Source organism: Mycteria americana, chromosome 8, assembly GCF_035582795.1.
Source record: "Mycteria americana isolate JAX WOST 10 ecotype Jacksonville Zoo and Gardens chromosome 8, USCA_MyAme_1.0, whole genome shotgun sequence".
NCBI lineage: Eukaryota > Metazoa > Chordata > Aves > Ciconiiformes > Ciconiidae > Mycteria > Mycteria americana.
Window position 1 is genome coordinate 7,583,071 of NC_134372.1, and position 23,482 is coordinate 7,606,552.

General features: G+C 52.8%; 1 protein-coding gene across 5 annotated transcripts; it reads left to right on the top strand.

The window, feature by feature from the left end:
• Window positions 1–1,845: 1,845 nt before the first annotated feature.
• On the top strand, window positions 1,846–23,280 carry TCOF1 (treacle ribosome biogenesis factor 1). 5 transcript variants are annotated; one of them, XM_075509443.1, is made up of 18 exons: window positions 1,847–2,007; window positions 2,552–2,607; window positions 5,387–5,529; window positions 6,258–6,364; window positions 6,644–6,992; window positions 7,818–7,915; window positions 8,380–8,604; window positions 9,238–9,507; window positions 13,542–13,716; window positions 13,881–14,017; window positions 15,928–16,101; window positions 16,607–16,856; window positions 17,107–17,192; window positions 17,930–18,158; window positions 19,256–19,822; window positions 21,562–21,662; window positions 22,202–22,238; window positions 22,700–23,280. In XM_075509443.1, the coding sequence occupies exons 1-17, from the start codon at window positions 1,897–1,899 to the stop codon at window positions 22,232–22,234; spliced, it is 3,111 nt and encodes a 1,036-aa protein (XP_075365558.1). In that variant the 5' UTR covers window positions 1,847–1,896; the 3' UTR covers window positions 22,235–22,238; window positions 22,700–23,280. The 5 variants fall into 5 exon arrangements, with proteins under 5 accessions (XP_075365561.1, XP_075365562.1, XP_075365558.1 ...); XM_075509444.1 differs by having other exon boundaries at window positions 17,110–17,192; XM_075509446.1 differs by lacking the exon at window positions 15,928–16,101 and having other exon boundaries at window positions 1,846–2,007.
• The last annotated feature ends 202 nt before the right edge of the window (window positions 23,281–23,482 follow it).

The window sequence follows — 23,482 nt, forward strand, 5'->3', positions numbered from 1 at the left end:
AAATTGGTCAAAGCCAACCCCTTTATGCTTTCTAGAGTATGCGAGTCCTGAGTCTTGGGACAGGAGAGGAGGCCTTAAAATGCAGAACAGCAGGGTCTTGTTGGACTCTTGGTACCCCAACACTAGGGGAAACTAATGCACCCGTTTCCCCCAGGCACACTGCAAAGCACGGAGAGAAAGGAGAGCTCTGGAAAAGCTGGCCATACATCTCCAACCCAGACCCAGCCCACTGTCACCATGCCCTGCAGGACTTTGCTGCCCTGTCCTGCCTGCAAGGTGAGCTAATGGGTCTGCCTGTATTGTCCCACCCCTGAGAGCTGTCAGGACATACTCGCTCTCCTTTGTCTCTCTGCTGGCATCCTGATGACTTGCTAATCTGGTCACCTGCCACCCTCCCAGCCCTCCTCCTGCCAGTGCTAAATGTCCCATCCACCCCCCATTCAGACCAATCTAAACAGTTCTATTGCAATTCCCTGCACCACACAGGGCTCCTTTAAAGGTGCAACTTTTGTTTGGAGAGCTTCGTTGCCCAGGAGGGACCCTCTGCTTCTTTCTGCCCGAGGCCTGGGCATCACCTCGTCATCATCAGGCTCCTGTACACCATGGAGCAGGCAGGAATAGAGACGGAGGAGGGTTGGTTTGGTGTTAGGATTTGTTTTTTTTTAATAAACAAAGCAAATAATAGAACGGTTCCTGGGGGTATAAAACCATTCCACACCATGTCAAAGTAGGTCCAAACCTGTTCATCAATATACCTGCAAAAGGCAGTGCCCTTTGTGGACCAGGGGGGCCGAATCTCCACCCAACCTCATTTTCAGAGGCCCATGAAGTCAGCTTCCCCAGGCTGCGTCTGTCGGCTCAGCCCTGGTCCACAGCCTCCCCAGGAGACACCCTTCACGTCTCTCTGCTCCAGGATACTTTTACCTGTCTCTTCCTCTCCAGTTTAGAGAATCAGGTCTCCAAACCAGGCCACCAGCTGATCAGACCTCGCACCTCAGGTCATCTCAGAGCAGCAGCAGGCGCTCTGGGGCACCGTCCCAGACCAGCCACCCCGTCACGGCGTATGCCGCGGCCACGTTTACGCCGAGCATCAATGATCGTTTGTGCAGGGGGAGGTCAGCCCCAGAAAGGACTAGTCAGGTCTGCGTTTCATTTACAGGAGCTGTAAAACTGCCACCTGGCCAGTGGCTTTACGGCTTTGGATGATGCTGGTGTCAAAAGACGTTTGGTGCAAGAGCCAGCTGGAGCCGAGCCAGTCTTATATTTAATCTTGCCTATAAATGCAAATAAAGGGTCTGTATTTTGAGTGAGTGACAGGCGCACCACGGACATTATTAAACCTTCCAAAAATAAACCTCTGCCAAAGTGAAGGGAGCCAGATTTTTCCTGGAAAGTATCAGTGCGGGGGGGGGGTGGTAATGGGGCAGCTCCTCTGCTGCACGGCCCCTCTCCAACAGCTGCTCTGCCTCAGGAGCTCCTTCTTCCCTCTCATTGTTTGCTTGTTTTAGCCCAAAAAACGCCCGAGCAGCTCCTCAGAGCAGCTGAATGTCCAGCCAACGCTAAATCAGCCCTGAGGGTTCGTCTCCGGAGTGCTGTAAGGGCGAGGCCTCCGTCTTCACAGCGGGAAAGTTGAGTGGATATTGCGGAAATAATCACCGCCCTGCCCACCCCGCGTCTGTTAGCCGCCTGTCCTCCTCGCTGCCTCCCTCTTCGCCCCCATCTCCCACCGGGGGGTGCGGAGTGTGGAACGGATCCCAGGCCCGGGAGGGGTCCCGCCATGAGGTGACCGGCCCGGCCCGGCACTACGTTTCCCAGAGGGCCGCGCGGCGGAAGCGGATGTGAGGTGGCGGCCGCGCGGCACGCGGCGCCCCCAGGCTGCGCCGAGCGGGCCGCGCCATGGCGGCGGATGGCCGCGGCGGGCGGGAGCTGCTCGCCCTCATCCACCAGCACCTGCTCCGCGGCGGCTACGCCCGGGCGGCCCGCGAGCTCCAGGCGCAGACCGGGCAGGTAACGGGCAGCAAGGCCCGGGCGGGGGGGAGGCAGCGGGGGCCTCGGGGGGGCCGGCCCCGGAGCACGGGCCTCGGCGGGGCCGGAGGGCCCGGTCCGCCTTGCTCCCTCACCGCCCGCTCTGGGGACGCGGGCCCGCCGTGGGGTCGTGGCTCCACGCCGGCCCGCGCTGGACCCACGTGCTGGCCCGGCCCCGAGCGGGTCCCCCCGGTGCCCGCGGGCTGGCCCGGCCCCGAGCCGGCCGGGGAGAAGGGCTGAGGCCGGCAGCCCGCCGGATGAAGCCGTGCCGTCCCGTCCCGGGGGGCAGCTGCTCCCCGAACACGTGCCGCTGCGAGTGAAGTCCCGCCCGTGCCGCCGAGGGGAGGACGCGGCCCCGGGGGCAGCGGGACGGGCCGCCGGCGGGGAGGGGGCTCTGCTGGCATACTGAAAACGGTCCCGTTTTCCTGGGGATTCCTGGAGGGGCCTCTGCGGCCCCCAGCTCTGCCTGGTGGTTGCATCCTGAAGCAGGGCCGATGCCTGACTTGTGTTCCCTCTGCTTTCACAGAAGTTGCTCCCTTCCCTCTCGACCTCTCTCGAGGACATCTTTACCCACTGGGAAAAGTAAGTCGAAGGAGGAGATGACTATCAAATAGATTCCAGACTGTGTTAACATCTAGGCTGCATGGCACGTGTGATCTTTATTTGCTGGAGTTTCCCGTTGTCAGAGTATTTCCGATGGTAACTGTGCTCAGCAGACTTTCCTCCCAGCCTCTGTTTTCAGACTGATTCGTTTCAGATGTTAAAGATTACTTTCGTTTAAAATTTCCTGAGCTTGGAGATAAGTTGTTACTCTAGTTCTGAGCAGCTGATGGTGTTCTTGCTGGTTGGCATTAATACTGGAATATTGTGGGGCTCCGAGTCATGCTTTACTGGCAAAAATATTTTCCCCAGTTCTGTTTCACTTTCTTTTTAAAGCCACGTGCTTTGCAGGAGTATTGACCCAAGAACAGAGAATTTGAGCAGATGCTGAAATGCCAAGGCTCTTACAGGGACTTAAACCTTGGCATAGATCACATATCTTCTGACTCAGAGGAAGTATCTTGGTTTCGGCCTGTCCTTTCAAGCCCTTACATGTTCATCCCAATGCCTTCCTGCCTTTTTATTCCACTGAGTACCCTACGTGAAGGTCTGCAGCATGGAGCCTTCTCATCTGTAGGGTGAAATGACGTTGGCACCCACCCTGTGCACCGCTCGCTTTGTTTTGATGCTGGAGTACAGTGCTGCAGAGAGAGGCCTGGTGGCAGCCGCAAAGCCGGGTTATCAGGGAACTGGTGGAGCTGGGCTTATGTGCCCGTCACTCCGAGCACTGGAGTGACGATGCTCCTCAGTGTGGCCGTGCCAGCAGCCTTGGGAAGCGGGTGTTTGTTTCAAAGGTGTCTTCTGCTAGAACACCTCGTGTCTTGGCGCTACCCCGGTTCTTGCTCTTGTGTCTCCATGATTTTCTTATTTGAGCAAGAGAAAGACTGGATCTAGGTGAGGATGTAGCAGTGTAGAAACAGGCTTGCAGTTCCTCCCTCTAACAACTTATTGCTCTCTTGGGTATTGATGGTGACCTTTCTCTGTGCTAGTTATCCTGGGTGCTACAGCAAACCCTTCCAGACACTATTACTTTTAAAGCTTGGGGGGGCAACAGGGCACGAGCGTCACGTTTAATTCCTTTTTCTCTGGTGTCACACTTGTGTTGTCCCACCCCACAAGTACGCCTTTTATTCCTGGTCCCCCTGAGTTATGCCTAGTTTGGAGTCACAATGAGGGATGTATTGACCAGTAGTTTTGTTTATCCAGAAAGTGCCCTGCCTAGCTGGAGTGCTCTCATGTGAGTGAGCTGTGATTCTCAGGTCTTGTGGCTTCATAGGCTTTTGGCCTGAAAATGCCTTTCCTCTGACTGCGCTGTGGCTCTTGCCTATCTGAGGCTGTCCTTGGTGCTCTCCTTCAAGAAACTCTTTCAAAGTGAACTTAACAGTTGAGATTTGCAGTTACTTAAGAGTGGCCTCCCTCCAGGGCTACCTTTAATCTTGGAGGAGGCTGGGAGGAGGTAGAAGGGTGCCTGGAGGCAGGGGGAAGCTGGACCGGCTCAGCCCCAGGAGCAGCCGGAGCCCTGCAGCCCTCAAATGCTCCAGGCTGCTGCAGGCCCAGCACCTGCAGGCACCGCTGTTTTCCCCCATGTGGTATCCCTGAGCCCCTGGTCACTCACACCAAATTCTCACTGTAGTCTCTGTTGTGCTGTCAGCTGCGACTGAATCAGGAAGGCGTTGCAGTGTCATAGCTGCCTGTATGGCTTGCCCTATTATTTTATTAAATGGATTATTAGAGTAGTTAACAGGACTTTGTAATAGCAAATGTGCCTTCGGCTTAGCCTGCTTGCAAAATACTTGCTGTTACGGCTATACTACTAAAATGCTCTAATAGTAAGCACAATCTTTACTGACCAAATTGTTAAACTAATCTTATTTTTAAATGAGATGAACACATAAAATAAGCTAAACTGGCACAAAAGTGAGGGGGTTTGCCTCTGATAATTGTGTGTCTCAGGTCTTAGAAATATTGCATGTGTGAATCACAGATGTGTGCCCAGCCAATGTTATTTTCGTAATGAAGCAAATGTATTACCTATGTTTACATTTGAAAATAAAGATAACTTCAGCCACATCATCTATTCTGGTACAGGTAGGATTCAGAGCCTGGAGACATCTTTTTCCAGCTTAATGTTTTAACCCAATTGAACAGCTTAAGTGTTTAATGCTCGTCTGTGGCCTCTTCCTCCCCTTCTTTCAACCCATCTTCTGTAGGTCCAGCCACTTCCTTTCTTAAATCTCTCTGCAACCTGACTGTTCTGTCCTTTTGGCCTGTGAGCCCAAGTTTAAATGGCTTTTGCAGCCTTTAGATTCACTCCTCCTGGCCTTGTGGAATACCAGGACCTGTTTGGGGATCACTGCCCTAGCCTTGGGACTGCACTTACTGGCTGTCTGGTTACAGCTGCCTCCTGGAGACAGAATTTGTTCTGTAAGATGCCTTTGCTCTGTGGTGAGCACCAGCCTGACTGTTTTTACTTCTCTGCTAAAGTGAGAAAGAGTCTGCCTAGGACACAGGGAAAAAAAGTCCATGTTAAGTATGTCCTCTGAGTGTTGCAGGGATATGTTGTCCTCAGGAGTTGCCTGAGGAGGACTGGAGATGTCCCTTGCAGGTTAGAGAAGTATTTCTCCCACCCCCTTAGGAGCTGTAGAGGAATGACACTGCATGTCCTTAGGCTGGAGCCTGACCTGGGAGTGGATGAATAATTGTATTCCAATTTGTTCAAGATTTTTTTTTCCCCATTTTGACGCAAATTCTGTTCCCTCAGAACTCCCTCGAATTCCAGGAGAAGAAAGGTGAGTGATGAGGAGGCAGCCATCCCAGAAAAGATCAGAGTTCCTGATCCCGTGAGCAGCTCTGAGAGCTCAGAGAAGGAAGAGGATGAGAAAGAGAAGGCGAAAGCTGCAAACGGTAGGAGCCTTTCATCTCCCTGGAGCTGACAGAGTAGGACTGGAGGCTTGTGTAGGAGCAGCCCGACTTGCTTGGCTAGAGAAAATGCTTTTAAAGTGATGGCTATTCCCTTGTGCTCTTAGAAGAACAGGAAAACTAATTTAGCACCCCTTTCTCATGAGGAGTTTCTAAGGAGCACAGATGTCTGCTGAAGCTAGAAAAAAACTGTTACGATTCATTGGGAAGGGATGGGTGTTGTTGCTTGGATGAAGCCTTGGGAACCTAACTCTGTCCACTGTGGAGCACCTTCTAGTTGGTCCTGGGTGTGTGTTGGGCCAGCAAAGGCAGGCCTGTTTCATGGATGAAGGAAGGACTTGTTAATTGGTCTGGAAAGCCAGTGCCCTCTCTCTGAGGTGGGGATAGATCCCTGGTGCAGCTGATGTGGGAGGCGTTGACTTGCGTAGTCTAACAGAACCCCATGTGTCTGATACATTTTGGCTCAGTCTCATCTGCTGTAGACCAGCCCTTGGAAATGTGCAGAGCTTGGCAGGTTCCTTGTCTTGGTGGTGGGGAAAAGGATGGGGTGGAGAAGCAAAGCACTTGCCTGTTGAAGGACAGCAGTGGTGGTGTTGGGGCAGGTGTGGAGATGGGAACCTGCCCTGCCTGCTGAGGCCTTCCTGCAAACCAGAGGCCATCTTGAATGTGAGAGACATGCTCACACGATTTCTCTGTGGCTCTCTCCTGTGCAGCAGCCAGCCTTTCCCTGGCCACGAACTCAGGAGTGAATGTAGAAAGCAGTGAAGATGATGACTCCTCATCAGAAGAGGAAGCACCAGCTGGAAAAGGTGCAGTTACGGTAAGGCAGTTCTTCTCTTGGCTTTGAAAGCTGATAGTACTCTGAGGCCAGGACTGTCCCAGACTCGTTGGCATGTGTAGAATTGTGAGCTGGGGTAGAATTCATATTTAAATGACTCTCCTATGCTGGCATAAGCCTTCTCTTAGATATCTGTCCCCCAAGTGCTTCCCTAAAGAGCTCTATGGATTGCCCGGCTGGTGGATTGCTGTTTAAGGTATGTTGTGTCCAATGTAGCCCCTCATCTGTCTATAGGCTTCTAATTCCTTTTGTTTCCTGTAGGTGACGCCCCCCGTGGTAATTGGCAAAGCTGCCAACTCCCTGCATTCTCCTAACAAACCCACTGCCCCAGCAGGCAAAGCAGCGGTGCTCTCTGCTGAGAACAGAACTGTGGTCTCAAATAAGCAGCAGCCCAATGCGTCAGCTGCATCTGCAGCTCCGGCCAAGGCTGGGCAGAAACTGCCCAGTCCTGGGAAGCCTGGACATGCTGCAACAGCCACGACCAAAGTAGGTCAAAGCAAAGCACCAGTAATGACCAAAGCACCGGAAAGCTCCAGCAGCAGCAGCTCATCATCAGAGAGTGAGGAGGAAAAAGAGACGCCGACTGCGAAGGCCCCAGCCCCCAAAGCGGGTAAGGAGCCTGCGGGATGCAGTATGTGCATGTGTGCTCCAGCTTTGCTGTGAATTGGGTCCGAGCCGTGCCTTCAGTGTGTTCCTTTCAGCTCTTTTGCTGGAAAGCTCAGAGCGATGCTTGTTCTTTGGGGAGGCTGCGAGAATACTGCAAAGCAGCCAGCTCCGGAGCTCTGTGGGATGAATCCAGCACGCTTGCTCCCATTTCAAGCGGCAGATTCTGTGCTAAGAAGTCTGTCTGGCAGCATCCAGCTCTACGGGGTTGGAGATAACAGCGTAGCTTATCTGGAGGAGATGCAGTATTAATACTGCAGATGCTTTAGCTTTTTGGAAAGGCACTGCAGCATCTTCTCTTTATTCCCAATTGCAAAGTGACTGGGTTTGGGTTTTGAAGTCTTTAGGGAAATCTTTTACTGCTTTGAAGTCTGTGTGTGTTTGGGGGAGGCGGGGTGAGAAATAGATTGTAGAAGCTCTGAAAATGGTCCTTCTCTTGGCTCTTTTCCAGAGGAGGTCCAGCCAGGCTGGGTGCCCCTGCAGGGAGCTGTGTGTGGCTGGGCAGCTCCCCGTAGGGTCAGAGGGTGGCCAGGAAGGATTTCCCATCTGCCTGCACTCAGGGGAGTGATGTTTGTGGGCCAACGTTTGTCTGGAGAAGCCATTCCCAGCAGGCCACTGATGCTTTCAGCAGGGCTAGGCCCTCTTCCCTGCAAATACCCTTAGCCCTTTCTGTGGCTTGTTTTGTTTTCCTGACTTCAAAAGCTGCATTAGCATCATGCTCTGGGAGCTCGGAGCAGGCAGCAGCTGTGACATCTCCTCGCTTGTGTTTCAGAGCCGAAGCAGGCAGCAGCTGGGGCCACTGAGAGCAGCAGTGAGGAATCAAGTGATGAGACATCCTCTGAGGAGGAGCTTGCAACTCCAGTGGTCCAGGTAACCTCTCCAACCCAGGGTCCTTGTCTCTAGGAAATCACTTCCTTTCCCTTGAAGGAGAGAGGAAATGCTGCAATGCTGTAGTCTGACAACACCCCCTTCCCTGGGTGTGTGGGATCCCCAAATCCAAGGCCAGAGAAATACGCTGTGTGGCTGAGAGCCCCGCTAACCCCTGCCAGCATCAACCATTCCATCCCAGTTCCTCCTAGCGGCTGAAGTTGAGGGAGACCCTTTGATCTGTAGGAGGTGATCGGTGTGCAACTCCATGGATGTAGTCAGGCAGCCTGTGGAGAAAGTGACTTGCTTCAAATGCTCCACAGCCCATGGGTCTGAACAAACCTATCCTGGTCAAAGTTAGCTAGGTAGCCATCTTTAAAACAGATTCCACGCAGTTACAGCTTTCAACTGGTTTCTTCTGAGATGTTACTTAATCTCCTGTTCCCTTTTGTTCCCCCTGTTCCCAGGCAAAACCAGCTGTGAAAACAGTGCAGGTTAATGCAGCACCTGTGAAAAGTGCACCTGCTGCTCCAGTGTCCCTCAAGAAGAATGCAGTGAGGCAAACGGCACTAGCACCAAACCGGGTCAAACCCGCATCCACAACGGTTCCTGGGGCTGCAAAGCCTGATGACACATCAGAGAGCAGCGACTCATCAGACAGTGAAGATGGGGAACCTCCATCAGTAACCCAAGTGCGTCTATCTGAGACTCTGTCTCTCCTTGCACACCTCTCCAGGGCTAGGAATTGCAGTGAAAAGAAAATTTTGTACATGCATGTAGTGTATAGCAAAGTGATGTTGGGGGTGGGAGGAAAGAGGCATGGGGTGTTTAAAGGCACCTCAATGTCTTTGCTCTGAGCTTTAATCAAGCCATTGTGCCTTTCTTTAAAAAAAAAAAAAAAAATCAGTACTTCCAAATTAAAAAAAAAACCCAGCAATTATTTTCCCACCTGAAGAGGCAAATTGTCGTGGTTGAATTTGCCTCTCAGCTATAAATTGCAATAAATAGTGTCTAATTTGTCGAACCGTAGTGCAGCTTAGCTTCCCTGCTGTGGAGAGTGCAAAATGCTGCAATGTACCTCACTGGAGGGGACTGGTACTATCAGTGGGCTGATGATGAATATCTGGTCTTGCTTTCTCATCTTGGGAGTCTATCCCTGCACAGCCAGATGAAAGGATGCCTTGTGTCCTGCCAGTTGCTAATCTTCCTTCAGCATTTGTCTTTCCCAGGAGGCTCTGAAATCTCTTCCCTTGATTACAGTCTGAGTAAATGAATTATGCTGGTGTGGGATTTGTCTTGTTTCATGCTGTTTTTGTCTTGTCCAGACAAAGCCACCTGCAAAATCCTCCCAAGCCATCCCATCCCAAGTGAAACCTACGCCAGCAGCGTCACTCTCCGGCAAAGCAGCTCCAGCGAAAACACTTCCACTGTCCCAAGGGAAGCCAGCACCAAAACCAGCAGTGCCAAAGCAGGCCAAAACCACACTGGGAAGGACTGCTGCTCCCACAAAGCCTGCTGAAAGTACGAAGCCAGTGGAGAGCTCTGACTCCTCAGGCAGTGAAGAGGAGGATCTCCCTCTGCCTGTCAGCCAGAAGGTGGGTGATAGTGTGTTCCCAAGGGATGGGATATGGAAGACAATTGTTTAGCCCTTACATGCTACTGCTGATCTCCTTGAAACACCAGTAGCGTGTAGTATGTTGTATCTCAGTCCCTCAGAGAGGAAGATCTTTCTACTTGGAAACAAGTATAGCCTAACTCTTCTCACCCAGCCATACCAGAGGAGGGTTGGGAATAACCTATTTGATACCAACTGTTTGACTCCACTCACGCCTTGCCCCTCTGGCCTTGTATGCGGGGTCACAGATAGCTTGGTCTTGGCTCTCCTGTGAGGGTTTGTTTAGACCTCTCTTGAGAGAAGGACCATGAACTCAGACTGGACACAGACTCAGGTGGCTGAACTCGTAGGAAGCAAATCCCTTCCTGAGACCGTTCTTAGGCACATTGTACAGAGACCTTCTGCATTGACTCTGAGCTGCAGGGCCGTTTGGAAAGTGCCCTGAAAGCAGTGTTTTGGAGATGGCAGCTATTATCTGCGAGGGAGGAAGGGAAGCCGGGGGCAGAGCCTCACGTGTCCTTGCAAGGAGGCTCATTGTCAACACGTCCTTTCACTATTGACAGGCAGGAGCCGGAGAGGCTCTGCATTTTTGTCTTTATAGCCTTGGTCTGCTAAGGTGGGTGGAGGGGGACGCATCTCTAACAGTTGGCTCTGTGCTGCTCTCTTCCTGCGTGATTATATGTGAAGATTCAGCTCTGGGTGGCAGGAGCAGCTATTCTGATAGCTGTGCCATGGGGTCCTGCTGTAAAACTATCAAGAGTTGTCTGTTCTAGCAGGGTTGTAGGTGAAGGACATGCTGGGGTAGGTTTATTTGCCTCCAGTGTTGACTTGAAGCTGGCAGCAGCTTGCTGATGGCTATTTAACCACTTCAGCATCTTCCCTCTTGCAAACTGGCAATTACCCCTCAACAGCCACAGTCAGCAGGGAAGAGCTTGTCATCGAGGGAGCTCTATTTTTGCCAAACAGGCTGTTTCTTCCCGTGTTAGTAGCCTACAGGCAGAGACCACGAGTGAAGCCTGAAGATAAACCATTAGGCTTAGCTGTGTCCATAGTTCTGTCCTCCCAGTCAAACTCTTCTTAGCTCATCCTCACCATCTGCTACTTGGGCATATGCTAACCACTGACTTACTGTATCCTGCAACTTCCTCTGGCTTCTGTGCAAGATCCAAACAGATACAGAGCGTTGGAAGCTGCTTCATCTTTCCCTGTGGGGGTGGATTAGCACAATTAAAATGAACATCATGCCTAAATTGAACTGCTTAATTGGTATGTTTACCCCTGAAGACTCAGGAATATTTAGTCAAAGAAGTTGACAAGGTGTTTGCATATTTTGGGGGGGAAGGATGGTGATGGGGGACAGTCTGGATTGACCTTAAAGATGCCTTGAGCTGCTTTTGTTTTGGAACTGCTAATTCTGCTCTGCTTCCTGTTTCCTGGACGTTTTGGGCCAAAGATGGCACTCGAGCCCTTTATGGACAGGCTTTGGCTTCTGCTTACCAGGACTGGGCGTGAGATGCATGTGCATGTGTGTGTTGGGAACCTGTGTCGTCTTTGAGCATCCCAGGAAAACCTGTGCAGGCTGCACTGGTAAAGTTGTGCCTGCAAGTTTTTATCTTGGACCGCAGGCCTTGTGGGGAGAGGCCAAATCTTCCAAGGGAGGTGTCGTCTCTTTCCCTCCCTGAACCCTGTCCCAGCTCCCTTGCAGGTGGCAGTTGTACCTTTGCTGTGTCGTGACACAGCCGAGATACTGGTCCCAGTCCTGATACGCTGGCGGTGCTTCCACGGTGCACAGGCAGCGATGGAGTGTGATTGTTACGACGTGCTCAGCACACGTGGCTCAGTGTTGTTTCCCCCTCTTGTCATGCAGCACTGCATGATGCAAATGGACCCAGCAGAGTGGCAGATGGGTTGTGCGGGAGCTGAGTCATCATACTTGTACTGAGCCGCAGGCAGCTCCTGGTTTGGGGGCTGGAGAGGGAGCAGGAAAAATTATTTCCTCTTGAATTATTTTCCTCCTCTCTGAGTTACTTCAGTACCTGTGACTCTTGTCAGAAGCTCTCTGCCTGTGTTACCCTGCTCCCTGGGTGCAGCTCAGCCTTGCTGCTGGCCTGATCCCACCTAGGGCCACACCATAGGACGTGGTGGCTGTCAGCCACCTGGCAGTGACCGAGATGAGGTGGATGGAGGAACCTTGGCCGCCTCCTAGGAAGATCTGAGGAGTCCTGAGGCAGTGTAAAGCTTACGGTGGTTTCTCTGTGGATGCTGTTATGTTCTTTGTGTCAGTATGCCTCCCTATGGCAGCTCTTTCCCAGTCCCTTGCTCAGTTAGGAAATGAAGCAGTCCTTGTGCTGTGCATCCGAGTAGGGGGAGAAGCCAGTCCTATTGCTATGAAGGTCTTAAAAATGAGTGAGTGGGGTCTGATCTAGGTAGACTCTTCCCTTGCACAGCAGTGCTTGGGACGAGAGGGAGAGGAGCTCGCGCGTTCAAGTAGAGCGTGTGAATTCTTGTGTCTGCTTCAAGTAGTTCTCTCTCCAGCATTGTAAATCTGGCCTCTCTCCTGGAGATAGTGACTCACTGGTATCAAAACAAAACAGACAAGTGAGGTTTGCAATCCCTCCCTCCCCAAGCACTTGTGGAGGTTTCTGTTTCTCTAAGCAGAGTCAAAATGTGCTTGGCTTGTTCGGAGAGCTGTTCTGTAATGGGATAAACATGCAGATGCTGTTGTCTGTTTTGTGTTTGGCTTGGAGATGATAAACACTGCCCCAGTGGCAGCCCTCGGTGGGGCTGTGCCAGGAAGCACGGTAAGATCTGTCTTCCTGAGAGGCTGCTAGGCTGGTGCTTTCGGCTGCTGGCCAGGAGCAGCCCCCAGCTGGGCCGGTGCTGCTGAAATCCTCCTGGTCCTCTGCTGTGGGCTGAGAGGGTATCGCTGCGTTAGCAGCATGGCAGGGTTGGGAGAGGGGAGTGGCAGGGGCCGTGCAGCCGGGCAGGAGTCTCTCTCACCTTCTTGCAGGAGGCCCGGAGACGGAGCGCTGAAGCGGGCCACAGTCACGTGCGGGTTGGATGGGGTCTGCCTGCCCTGGCAAGCGTGATGTACTCTTTGGCAGAGCAGCCCGGAGATGAGCCATGAGTGGAGTAAACTGAGTGGGCACAGAGCGCTGCAAGCCTGGAGAATATCTGCGGGTGGTGAAGTTACCAGATCTCTCGGCAAGCGCTCCCTCTCTGTCTGCCACCGCTAGCCTTCAGCAGCGTGCAGGAGGGGTGTCTGCAGCCCTCAGCCCAAGCCAGGAGAGGGGCTGGGAAGAGATAGTCTCACCTGGCAGTTGTGTATCTGGTGCTGTGATAACTGTGGCTTCCTAGTGCTGACACACTAGTTTCTTGGGGCAGTGGCTCGTGGCCTGTCCTGGGACATCAAGGGTGTTGATGGGTGCTGTAGAAAGGCACAGCCCAAATGAGTTGCAGGGTTTTTTTGTTGTCTGGAGATTTCTAAATTCTTAGACCTCTTGACAGATCAGTTTCCAAGGTGCTCAGTCATATCTTGGGTGCCGGTCTGTCTCTGCCTGCCCTATGTGTTCCCAAATGCTTGTGTCCGCCCTGTGTCCATGCTGAGCATTCCCGCAGCTCTAGGATGTAGCTGCTCTGATACTGTCTCTGAATCTTGCAAGTGTTTTGGCACAAGGCTTCCCAGCTCCTACTGATTCCTCAAGCTGGGGGGAGGTCATGCTTAAATGAGAGGCTTCCTTGGAATGGGGGACTCAGGGTTGCGGTGCTTCTCCGGCCCTCAGTCTCCCATCCAGCCAGCATATTGCTAAATGCAGTGGTATGTCTGTTCAGCAGCTCAGTCCACGCGGTAACTGAAGCCCCTTCCAATCTTGACACGCCAGGGATAGAGTGAGTGTCAGTAACAGCTGTGTTAGGGTAAAACAAAACCCAACTTGAGCTGAAACTGCACTTAAACTCCTAAACAACACCTGTACTAATACCACATTTCTGGGCCTGTGTTTCTTTTTTGTTAAGAGGTTAACAGAACAGCCTGCGCCTGTTCCCAACCTGAGCCAGGCCACTAAAGCTGGGGTGCCTGAAAAAGCAGTGGGAAGCACCTTGAAAAGCCAGGCCTCAGAAAGTGGGAGCAGTGACTCGTCTGACAGCGAAGAGGAGTCCCCTGCGGCACAGACGCAGCCTCCGCAAGCTGGTAAGTCTCTTGGTAGTGGCCAAGATCCCTCACCTGCATCCTCATGGGTTTCCTTCTCTCCCCTGCACATGGAATGGCCCGACCTGTTGTGATAGCTCCTGCTCTGGAGAGCCATTGAGAGCAACTCTTTCTCATGGTGACAATCTCTTATTCTTTTCCTGCAGTGAAAACCAATGCCGTGCCCCAGCCGACAAACATGAAGAAGGCGCCAGCTCCGGCGCCAGCCCCTCCACCTGTGGACAGCAGCGATGATTCCAGCGAGGATTCGGATTCAGAGGAAGAAATAGTCCCCCCTTCACAGGTAAGGAGCTGCTGGCCTGCTGTGTGTGGATGCTGTTAGTCCTGCACGCTCAGGAAGTCTCAGGACTTGCGAGGTGGTAGTTGGGTGGGTGATGAGCAGTGCAGAGAGGAGCCCTCCCGTTGGCTGGATCGGGTTTTCTTGGCGGTGTCCCTGGGTCTCACTGACCCTGGCTCTGGGTGCACGTCTCGGCTGCAGCAAGCTTGCAGTGTGTGAGAGCACTGGGGGGTGTGAATGTTTTGGCAGGAACATGAGTAGATGCATGAGCCCAGACCTCCTCTGGCACTCTGTCCCTTTTGCCCTACTCCAGGGAGTTAGACTGGAAAAGCAGCCAAGTCCTTGCAGGCAAAGTCTTCCCATGAGCTGGGTAGCTCGAAAGCAACCCACCCCATTTCCTCCCAAACGCCTGGGTGTAGGGTGCAGCTGCAGCTCTCTGGACTCACCCGCCACAAGCCTTGGGAGGCTGGAAGGATCTGCCCTGAAGGGTAGCACAGTGGTCCTGCTGTCTTTCAGCTGGAGGAGCCAGACCCCTGCCTTGGAGAAGGGAGGTGACCCCCATATCTGTGCAGAGACACTGCTGAGTGTCGTGGAGCCGATCCCAGCTCTCTCGCCTGACTCTTTGTGTCTCCGTGGCTGAGCTCCCTAGGGCCTGAGCTGCCTCGGTGTGAAGCTGGCTTGGGTGTCTCTGTACCTCTGCTACAGTTTGAGCCTGAGAAAGAAACCACGTGAAGAAGCCTTGACTGAGGATCAGGGCTGCCATTCCTACGTGGTGGTGGCTTGGCTGGTGCTCTGAGCCCAGGGCTTAGTGGCCAAGTGCACCTCTTGTCCTGCACGTATGCGTCCTCTGTCTGGCCAGCACCCTTGCTGGGAGAGGGGGATTATGTGCACTAAAGGAAACCCTTCCCCATGTTGGCCTGATGCTGTGGCCAGTGGAAAGGCTGTCTCCCCCCAGCTGGTGGGCAGGCAGCCAGCCTGAGCAGCCCTTGATTAAAGCATGTTTATAGTACCAAGATTGTATAAAATAACGCAGTTGCTGTAACTTGAGCTTTGTGCAAGACGGCTGAGACCTCACGTCGGATTGGCGGCTCTCTGCACGGTGGAGTGTTGCTTTCCTTTCTGAAGGCCAGATGTTGTGTGAGGGAAACGTCAGCCCACAAAGGCCCAGCTTGTCAGAGATCTGGAGAGGGAGGGCTGCTCACGTAGCCTCGTTTGTAACACAAACCAGGAGGCTGAGCACTCCTCCGTCGCTCCTGCTCCCTCCTCTGCTGGCATTTGTGTCTTGGACCTGATGTCAGTGTCTGATTTCCATGCCCCTGGCTCTTCTATTTTTAACCCCTCTTACATTTAGTTTGATGGGAGGCTTCAAATGTGAGGCAACAAAATTGCTTCTTGTTAATTTGCTCTCTAATCTGTGGCTTGCTTGTGGACCTGAAGGCAGATTTGCCCTGTGGTTAGTGTCTTTGCTTTATCTCTGTTGCCACTTAACTGTTGATATGTGATTTTTAAAGTGTAGGAGACATCCTGGAGTCCAAGTGCCTGCTTTGCAAAGTAGGGTTTGCAACTGCAGTCTTGCTGGTGCTGCAGTGGGTAGGGATCTCGTAGCCTGCAAGCACACCACATTTTGCCTGCCTGCCCTCAGGATGGGTGCCTTTGAGGCACCGAGTTAATGCTTTAGGCACTCCCAGGGTGCTGGCCCTCACTTCTCTGCTTCTGACTGTGCCAGAGGTCCTGCTCAGAGGCTCATAGGAGACAGAGCTGGCCTGTAAAGGAGGAAAAAAAAAGTAAATATTGCCCTTGGTGCTGTGCTGAAAATGATGGAAGGGCTCAGGAGTTAGTGGTGGATTGGTGTATGCTTCTGTCTCTTTTCCCTGCAAGTTGTGCTCTGTCCTGATTTTCTTTCTCATCTATTTTAGAGTCTGTCCCAGCAGAACGTCAAAGCAACTAAGGTTTCGAGTGCAGTGGCTGCCAAGGCTAATGCCACGCTGCCTTCGGGGAAGGGGACAAAAGCGCCTGCTGTCCCTCTAGTTAGCAGAGTGTCTGAGAGCTTGAGTAGCGATTCCTCAGAGCATGACGTGCTGGCAGGAGAGGTAGTGACGGAGGAGACTAAAGTGGGGAGCTTCCCTGGGGACAGTGGGCAGATGGGTGTGCTGGAGTCTGAGGCTGCTGCTGTGTCCCCAGCTGAGGAAGCGTGTTCGTGGACGGAGGCAGGGGGAGGGGGGCTGCTCTATTTTAGCCACTGTTATTGCACTGTAAGGTGAGGCAGATGAATAGAGGGTAGCCCTGGTACCTTTGCTATTCCTGCCTCCCAGCTAGCTGGCAGGTTTTTTCCTCCTTTTGCGATAGCAGTGCCCTGTACAGTCAGGAGTTGTCTGCTTGGCCACAGCTGCCTGCTTCATCTGTGGGCCGGGGGGAGATGGGGGTCTCTGTGCCCTGTGTGAGAGGTTCTTGGGCTTACCTTGACACGATCTGGAACAGTGTGGCTGAAGAAGGGCCAAGGTGGTCCAAGCCGATCTGGTCTGGGCTGCTGCTTACAGTTCATGGGCATGAGCAGTTATTCCTCCTTCCAGATGCATTTCATCTTCCTCTCCCTAGGCCCCCACTCCTCCTTGCCTAAAGCAAACGGTTCCTGTGGGAAAAGCTCCTCCAGCCAACATTGCCTCCCAGCAGGCTGCTCCGCTCCTGCAAAGTACCACCGCCAAGTCGAGGAAGCCAGGCCTGCAGCCAGCGCAGGACGCCCGGCTGAGCCAGGCCACGCCACCCACCCAAGCAGAGGAGACCTCGGACAGTAGCAGTTCCTCAGACAGTGATGAGGAGGAGACGCCCAAGCAGCCCCCCAAACCTGGTTAGTTATCCCAAGAAGATTCTGTCAGTGCTGCTGGTCAGGCCAGGGTGGGAACAGCATTTTGTTGCCCCGCAGGAGGTGTACCACCTTCATGTAGCGGTTGGAGAGATGTTCCTCCTCTCCAGCTTGGCAGAGCACTCCCCTTTCTTTGGTAGCAGGAGGCCTTTTGGTGGCAGTAACTGTGCTGGTGAGGTGAGCTCAGCCCTGGGCAGCAGTGGTGGGTTTAATGGGATGAACTCTGCTCCTCCAGCAGGCTCACTGCAGAAACCAGGAGGGACCCAGCCAGCCCACAACTCCTCCTTGGAGTCCAGTGAGGAGGAAGAGGCAGCGTCGCAGGTATGGTACCTGAGCAGGCTGGGATCCTCTTGGGTCTTGCAACTGGCTCCTAAGTAGGACGGAGGGTTGAATTCTCAGCCATAGAAAAGGGGGTGCTGAGTGGGTTTGCCAGCACAGAAATGGGGCCTCCCCAGTGCAGTGCTGTGAGCAGGGCCTTTAGGTGGGGGCAGAGAGAGGCTTTTGAACCTGGAATGCTTCCCCAGGCAGCCAGGCCTTGGGTCCAGGGCTCATGGTGCTTTCCCCAGGGGAAGGGGGATGGGAGGTGGTGCCCTGCAAGGGTTAAACCAGGAGAACTGGTGCACATTGCCAATAGCAGCAGGATTTTTTTCCCCACTTTTATTTGTAACTTAACCCGTGTCCAAGCCATTAAATTCCCTTTGTAAGTAACGTGCAGGGCGTGCAGCACATCTGCAGTGCATTAGCTGTGCGTGGGTGCATGCTAATGGCCAGGAGCCTCCCCCAAGCCTGCTTCACTGGGCGAGAACAAAGAGGAGACCCTCTCGCCATCAGCTCTTGCTGCTGTAAGCTTAGCCAGTGTCTGTCAGTGCTGGCCCCAACTCCTGGCAGCCCTGGCCTCTCTGCAGGGCTGGCTGAGCAGTGCAGGATCACTCTGCGGGTGGCCAAAGGTGGGCCCTTCACTTGGAGTATGGGGGCAATAGCAGCAGAGACAGATCTGTGTGTCTGGTGTGTTGGAGGCTGCCCTGCTGTGACTCCTCAGTGTGTCTGTGCTGTTTCAGTCCCTCCTCACAGGCTATCTGGGCCTCTCCAGGACCCCAGCAGCACCCCAGGCACCAAAGACGGTTCCCCCCCAGCCTGCAGGCAAAGTTGGGCAAGGGAAAGCAGCCATGACTGCTGCAGACTCCCTCGCCAAGGCCTCTGTGAAAGCAACCCCAGCTGACAGCTCCAGCAGCGACAGCAGTGACTCTGACACAGACATCGACCGGGTAGCTGCAAACCACAAAGCAGGTGGGTCTCCTTTGGCAAGGTCGGGAATCTGCTTGGCCCAGGAGCGAAGCCGTGCTGGTGCGGGAGGGTGACACTGGGACGGGGCCCTGTTCCCAGCCTGTCTCCACCGCAGAGCTCAATAGTGTGGAGTGCTGCTGCCGTCTGCTGGCTTCCCCTGGCCACGACACAGCCCTCTTCTCCTTGAACGCCCCTCCTGTGCTGGCTGGTTTGTGAGGCTCTCTGCCTCTTCTAAGCTCTGCTTTAACTGCAATAATTAATGCAATTAATGGGAGTAGGTAGGGCTCTCCCTAAAACCTATGCCCACTGCGTTGGTGTGCTGCAGCAGTGATGGCTCCTAGGGAATGTTTAAACAGTGGCTGAAGAACATCTGCTATACAGTGCTGGTATTCAAGCCTCCCCTTGGTCTTTCTGGGCTCTGTAGCCTGTCTGGAGGGCAGAAGAGGGGAAGAAAGTGGGAAGACCTATGGGAAACGAAATGTCCTGCCATTTCCCTATCGCCCTGGTTTATTGGCAAATTGTAAAACTCAGAGCTGAAAGCTGCTTCTGCTCTGGTGTGACCCTAGCACCTTCGGATGAGCTCTGGCCCACTCTAGAGGCTCATATGGATCTGTTGGGCTCTTGGACACATCATTAAGCTGTGCAAAGGGCTGTTGAAGAGGTCGGAACTATACATAGGTTCAAAAGGCCCAGGTGCTGGGGGGTAGGCCATTGGTGATGGTTAAATGTGCTGGTGTGGATACCTCCTCCACCTTGGGAAGTCCCTGGCTTACTGGGGTGGTGTCCTGGGGAAGGACTGCTCTATCTACGCTCACGCATCTTGTGCTACAGTTTCTTCTAGTCTAGTCCCTGTTCTCCATGGATGTGGCCAAAGCTGTTGTGGCTGTTGTAACTCACTTCCCTTGCCAGATATTTGATCTCAGGCTGAGGCATCTTTCTCTGGCTCTGCTGTAGTTGGGATGGCCAGCAGGCTTTGCTTTTGAGGGAGAACCGGATGCTTGTCTTCAAACTCAAGCATATTTCCATCCTCCAGTAACTCTGTGGTCTATGTAATGAGTGCTCCATGAGTTGTCTTCTCTCTCTTGTCATTGTTTCTGCAGAAAACAACCCCCCTCCCCAGCAGGAAGCCACAGGGGCCTCCAACAAAGAGAAGGTGGCAGGAAAAATGGAGCCAGGTCATGCCAGCCTCAAACCTTCCCCAGTCAAGAAAGCCCTGGCTGTGAAAGAGAATGATGTTGGGGCAAAAGGGGCACAGGTGACCTCAGCATCACACACACTGTTTTCCACCCCACAATCAGAGGAGTCAAGCTTGGGGAGCGAAACCGAGGTCACCACTGCTGCCAAAGTTCCTGCAGTGCAAACACTGGAAGGGTCGGAAGAGAAAAAGAAGAAGAAAAAGGAGAAAAAAGAAAAGAAAGAAAAGAAGAAATCTTCCTCCACGGCAGACAAGGCTGTGAAAACATCTAAGAGCAAAGATAAAGAGAATAAGAAGCAGAAAACATCTCAGAAACGGAAACTGCCAGGAGAGGATGGGGCTGTTGTTCTCCCCAAGGAGAAGAAGCAGAAAGGGCAAGCTAACGAAGAAGTACCCAAAAAGAAAAAGAAGAAAGCAGCTGGTGACCTGGAGAAGTTGCCAGGCAGCAAAGAAAAGAAAAAATCAGCTAAAAGTAAGCATCCCTTGCTTGGGGCTGCATTTGCAATAGGTTCTTGCAGCTGATGCACTTTCAGCCTCTGGTGTGGGGCCTTGTAAGTAGCACCCACTTTCCCGTTAGTTTCCTGCTTGGCTACTTCAGTCTTGGCCCACCCAAAGCCAATGACAGATTTTTAACACCCCGCTTCAGTGTTTTTCTGCAGTCTCAGCACCAGGTTGTGTTGCAGACAGCAAGCTGGGCTCTCCTGCCCCTCTGTCCTGCATCCGGCACAGTGGGAACTGTGTTAATACGCTGATCCTTGCTGCTTGCAGAGCAAGCTGATGTCCCCGTGCATCTTCTATGGCATGACCCATCCCTCCAGGGCTTTCTCCTTTCCTGGCCTTTACCCCGGCTGGAAGCAGCTGTCTAGCTGAGGGCTGGCAGAGGGTTGAGGTGAGTCTGTGTTGAACCTCCTGAGGCCTCTTCGTCCCCCTCGTGTGGCCTGCCCACCTGCACTGGGCTTGGGAGACTTCTCGCTCGCTAGTTGTAAGCCATGAGGCCTGTGTTCTGCCCGCTGCGCTCTGCCTGCTGCCCTGCTCTGTCTGCAGTGCAGAACAGCTCTGCTAACCCAGCTGGCTGCCCTGGCTCCTCTGTGGCAAACACAACACATGTTAGCAGAGAGCTAAGGTGAAACGTGGCTGGGGATGGCAGGCAGAAGGTCCCTGACATGCTGTGGGGATGGCAGGCAGAAGGTCCCTGACATGCTGTGGGCACGGCAGAGGAAGCCCAGCATTCACATGTGCAGGGCTTTGTGTTAGTCGGAGGTTCCTGAACATGGCCCCTTGCTGCCAGCCTCTTTAAAAGAGATCAGCCTTGAAATCTGCCCTGTCATCTGCCGTGTCAGCCACTGCTGTTCCCTGTGGGATGACAATGCCCCTTTCTGAACCTGCCTCATCAGTGTCTGTGCTGCAACATGGCGAGCAGCTCGTTCAAGAGATTGGACTGGGGGCTATTACTGCTGCTTTCAAATCCCTGGAGAAAGAGGAGGATGGTACCAGCCTCCTGCTCATTGCTCCCAATTAAAAGTGGTTCCTGCCCCTCTTGTCTGCATGCCTCTCTAATGCTCTCTGTTTGCTGCCCTAATGCAAAGGCAACGTTTTTTTCTTTGCAGTACAGACTGCATTTGCAAATCAGAGCTGGTTCTGTGCTACATCTTGTAGGCTTTTTTTTTTTTTTTTTTAAATAAAAGGGGAGATGGAATGGGTGGGCCAGATCTGCCAGCGTTTCTGTTCCACAGCCCTTCATTTTGGAGGAGACAGACTTGTCTGTCAGCCTTTGTGTGGGCTGTTGCACAGGGGTGAGCTGGAGCCTCTTGGAGCAGTTGTGCTGAGCTGAACCTTGTGTCCATCCTGTGTTAACAGCTCCCCTTGCTCTGATTTCTGGCATGTGTCCAGCCACTCCAGCGGTGAAGCGGTTCCTCGGTGTGGGTGGGCATCAGGAGGTGGAAAGAAGGGGATCCTATGTAATTCTGCCCACGTATGTGCATGGATGGTGGGATCAAACTTCTCTGGCTCAGAGGTACTGGAGAAACAGCCCTGGGCACAGCTGCCTTGTAGCAGGGCTCTGCCCTCACCCAGTTACTGCTCTGGAGAGCTTGCTCAGGTTCAGATGTGATCAAAAACTTACTGGAGATGCTCCTACCACTCTGTGCTCCATCTCAGAGGCTAGCAATACCAGAGTCACTCTCTTAGTTGACTTTTCTTTCCCTCTCCCAGAAAAAAAGACTGGAAAAGAAAAGAAGAAAAGCAAAAAAGTGTCTTCGGGAGGGGAGCCTATAGCAGATGGCTCTGCTGAGGTTCACAAGAAGAAGAAGAAGGTATGTGCAAGACCCTGGGATGGGGTACCATGGGGAGAGCTGTTCTGTCCCTGCAGCATGCCAGGCTGGAGAGGAACAGAGCCGTGTCCTGGCCTCGCTGGCAGTACAGAGGAGGCTGCAGTTAATTGTGGCTAGTCTTGAGACGCTCTGACCTTTGGTTGGTTGGGATCAGGGTGGCTCGAAAAAGGGCTTGTTCCTGTACTGCTCCCCCAGGAGAGATCCCTTTCCCTGGAAGGGTCAAACCCAGGGGCCCTTTTGGTGGAAGAGAACCTGCCCAAGGAGTAAGTGCTCTTCTTCAGCTGTGTCTTCATCTAGTTGTTTTCCGCAGAAACTGGAGCTCCTGAGGGCTTGGCAGGCTGCTGCATCCCATCCCAAGGGCTAGGAAAGGGGACAGAGGGAGACTATAGGATGTTCCTTGTAATGGAATATGTCCCTGTAGAGATGGTAGCCACGAAGCCTCTGTGGCTTGTGGCTTTGCTGGGTCCTTCATGTCTGCGGTGCAGATGATACTGATTTCTTTTTCACCCTTTTCTTTTTAGAAGAAGAAAACAGCTGAGCCTGAAGGATTGTGAGAAGGTACATGGCCTGTGGGGACTATCAGCTGGTACCTCTGAACGGCGGTAACCTTGGCCAAATTCAGTACTCCTGGGCCAGTCTTGGGAAGACAGTGTGCCCTCTAAATGCTCACTGAGTCAGCCTGGCCTTAGGTTAGAGGGCCAGGGAGTGGAGTGGTGTAAGGAAAGTCATGCAGCAGCGTGCTGGCTTCTCTGGATGTGTTTGACCTCAACTCTTTAGCTGCTGAGAACTGGATGTCCAGCCTGGACGTTGCTGTCCTCTGTCATCAGCAGAGATAAGTGGCCTCTGGCAGTGTCTGTCTGTCCCTGCTGACCACAGGGAGCTTGGAAAAGTAATGTGGATTAGATGGTGATGTTGTAGCCACCTGGAAGTGGACCAGATGACTCTGCCCTTGCTCTGCTCAGCTGTAAGGCTGTCATCCTCCTCCCCATCCCTAACTCTTTTAACTCCTCTCCCCAAAGGTACCGCATCGCTGTGATTAAGGATTTATGGGTGAAGATCAAACAGAAGAGAGGAAAAGGAAGCTCATCAAGAGAATTCCAAGTTTTTTTTAAATAATAATTTATAACTCCTTTTAACTGTGACTTTTAGAGCAGAGCAGTGTAACTTTCTGCCTCCTCCTGCCCTGCTGGGGCCCAGAGACGTGTTTATTGCCCCTCCTGACAGCTCGCCTGTTGCACAAGAACTGAACTGAAGGAGGCAGTTTGACCAGAGAAGAGCCAGCTTGCATAAACTGCTTTCCTCCTCCTAGTTGACACCCAGCCATCTCTTTCTCTTTCTCATCACAGAGCTATATTTTTAAGAGAAAATTTTACCTTTTTTTTTTTTTAGTTCCCCTTCTGTGATTTGTGGTGTCAGTCCTTTTGCTACTATGGAAGAGAGCTCTTGGGTTTACTTTTTATTCTAACACTGATGGCAGTGATTATCGTGTCCCTGGAGTTGCACTGAACAGCTGTGTCCAGCAGCTGTTCTCAGCCAAGGTGGTGTAATTTTTTGGTTTTTTTTTTTTTTAATGGAATACAAAATAAAAAAAGAATGGTGAGCTTTTCCTTCAGCTGCTTTCAGGGGAGGAAGGGAGGTGAGAAGCCCTTTGGTTCAGGGACCAAACCCAGGCTGGGGAGGCAGGGCAGGGCTCAGCTGTCTCTGGAGGTCATTGCAGGTAGGAACCTCCCACCCAGGTTCACAGGCACTGCTTCAACCCCTGGGAAAAAATTAATTGCTTTCTGCCTGCTCCCTGAGGAAGA

Excerpts from the sequence above, each read along its gene's own strand:
- TCOF1 (XM_075509443.1), top strand. The coding sequence starts at position 1,897 with ATGGCGGCGGATGGCCGCGGCGGGCGGGAGCTGCTCGCCCTCATCCAC. Across the intron at positions 6,365-6,643 it reads CTGGAAAAGGTGCAGTTACG|GTGACGCCCCCCGTGGTAAT; the intron begins GTAAGGCAGTTC and ends TGTTTCCTGTAG. Across the intron at positions 8,605-9,237 it reads AACCTCCATCAGTAACCCAA|ACAAAGCCACCTGCAAAATC; the intron begins GTGCGTCTATCT and ends TGTCTTGTCCAG.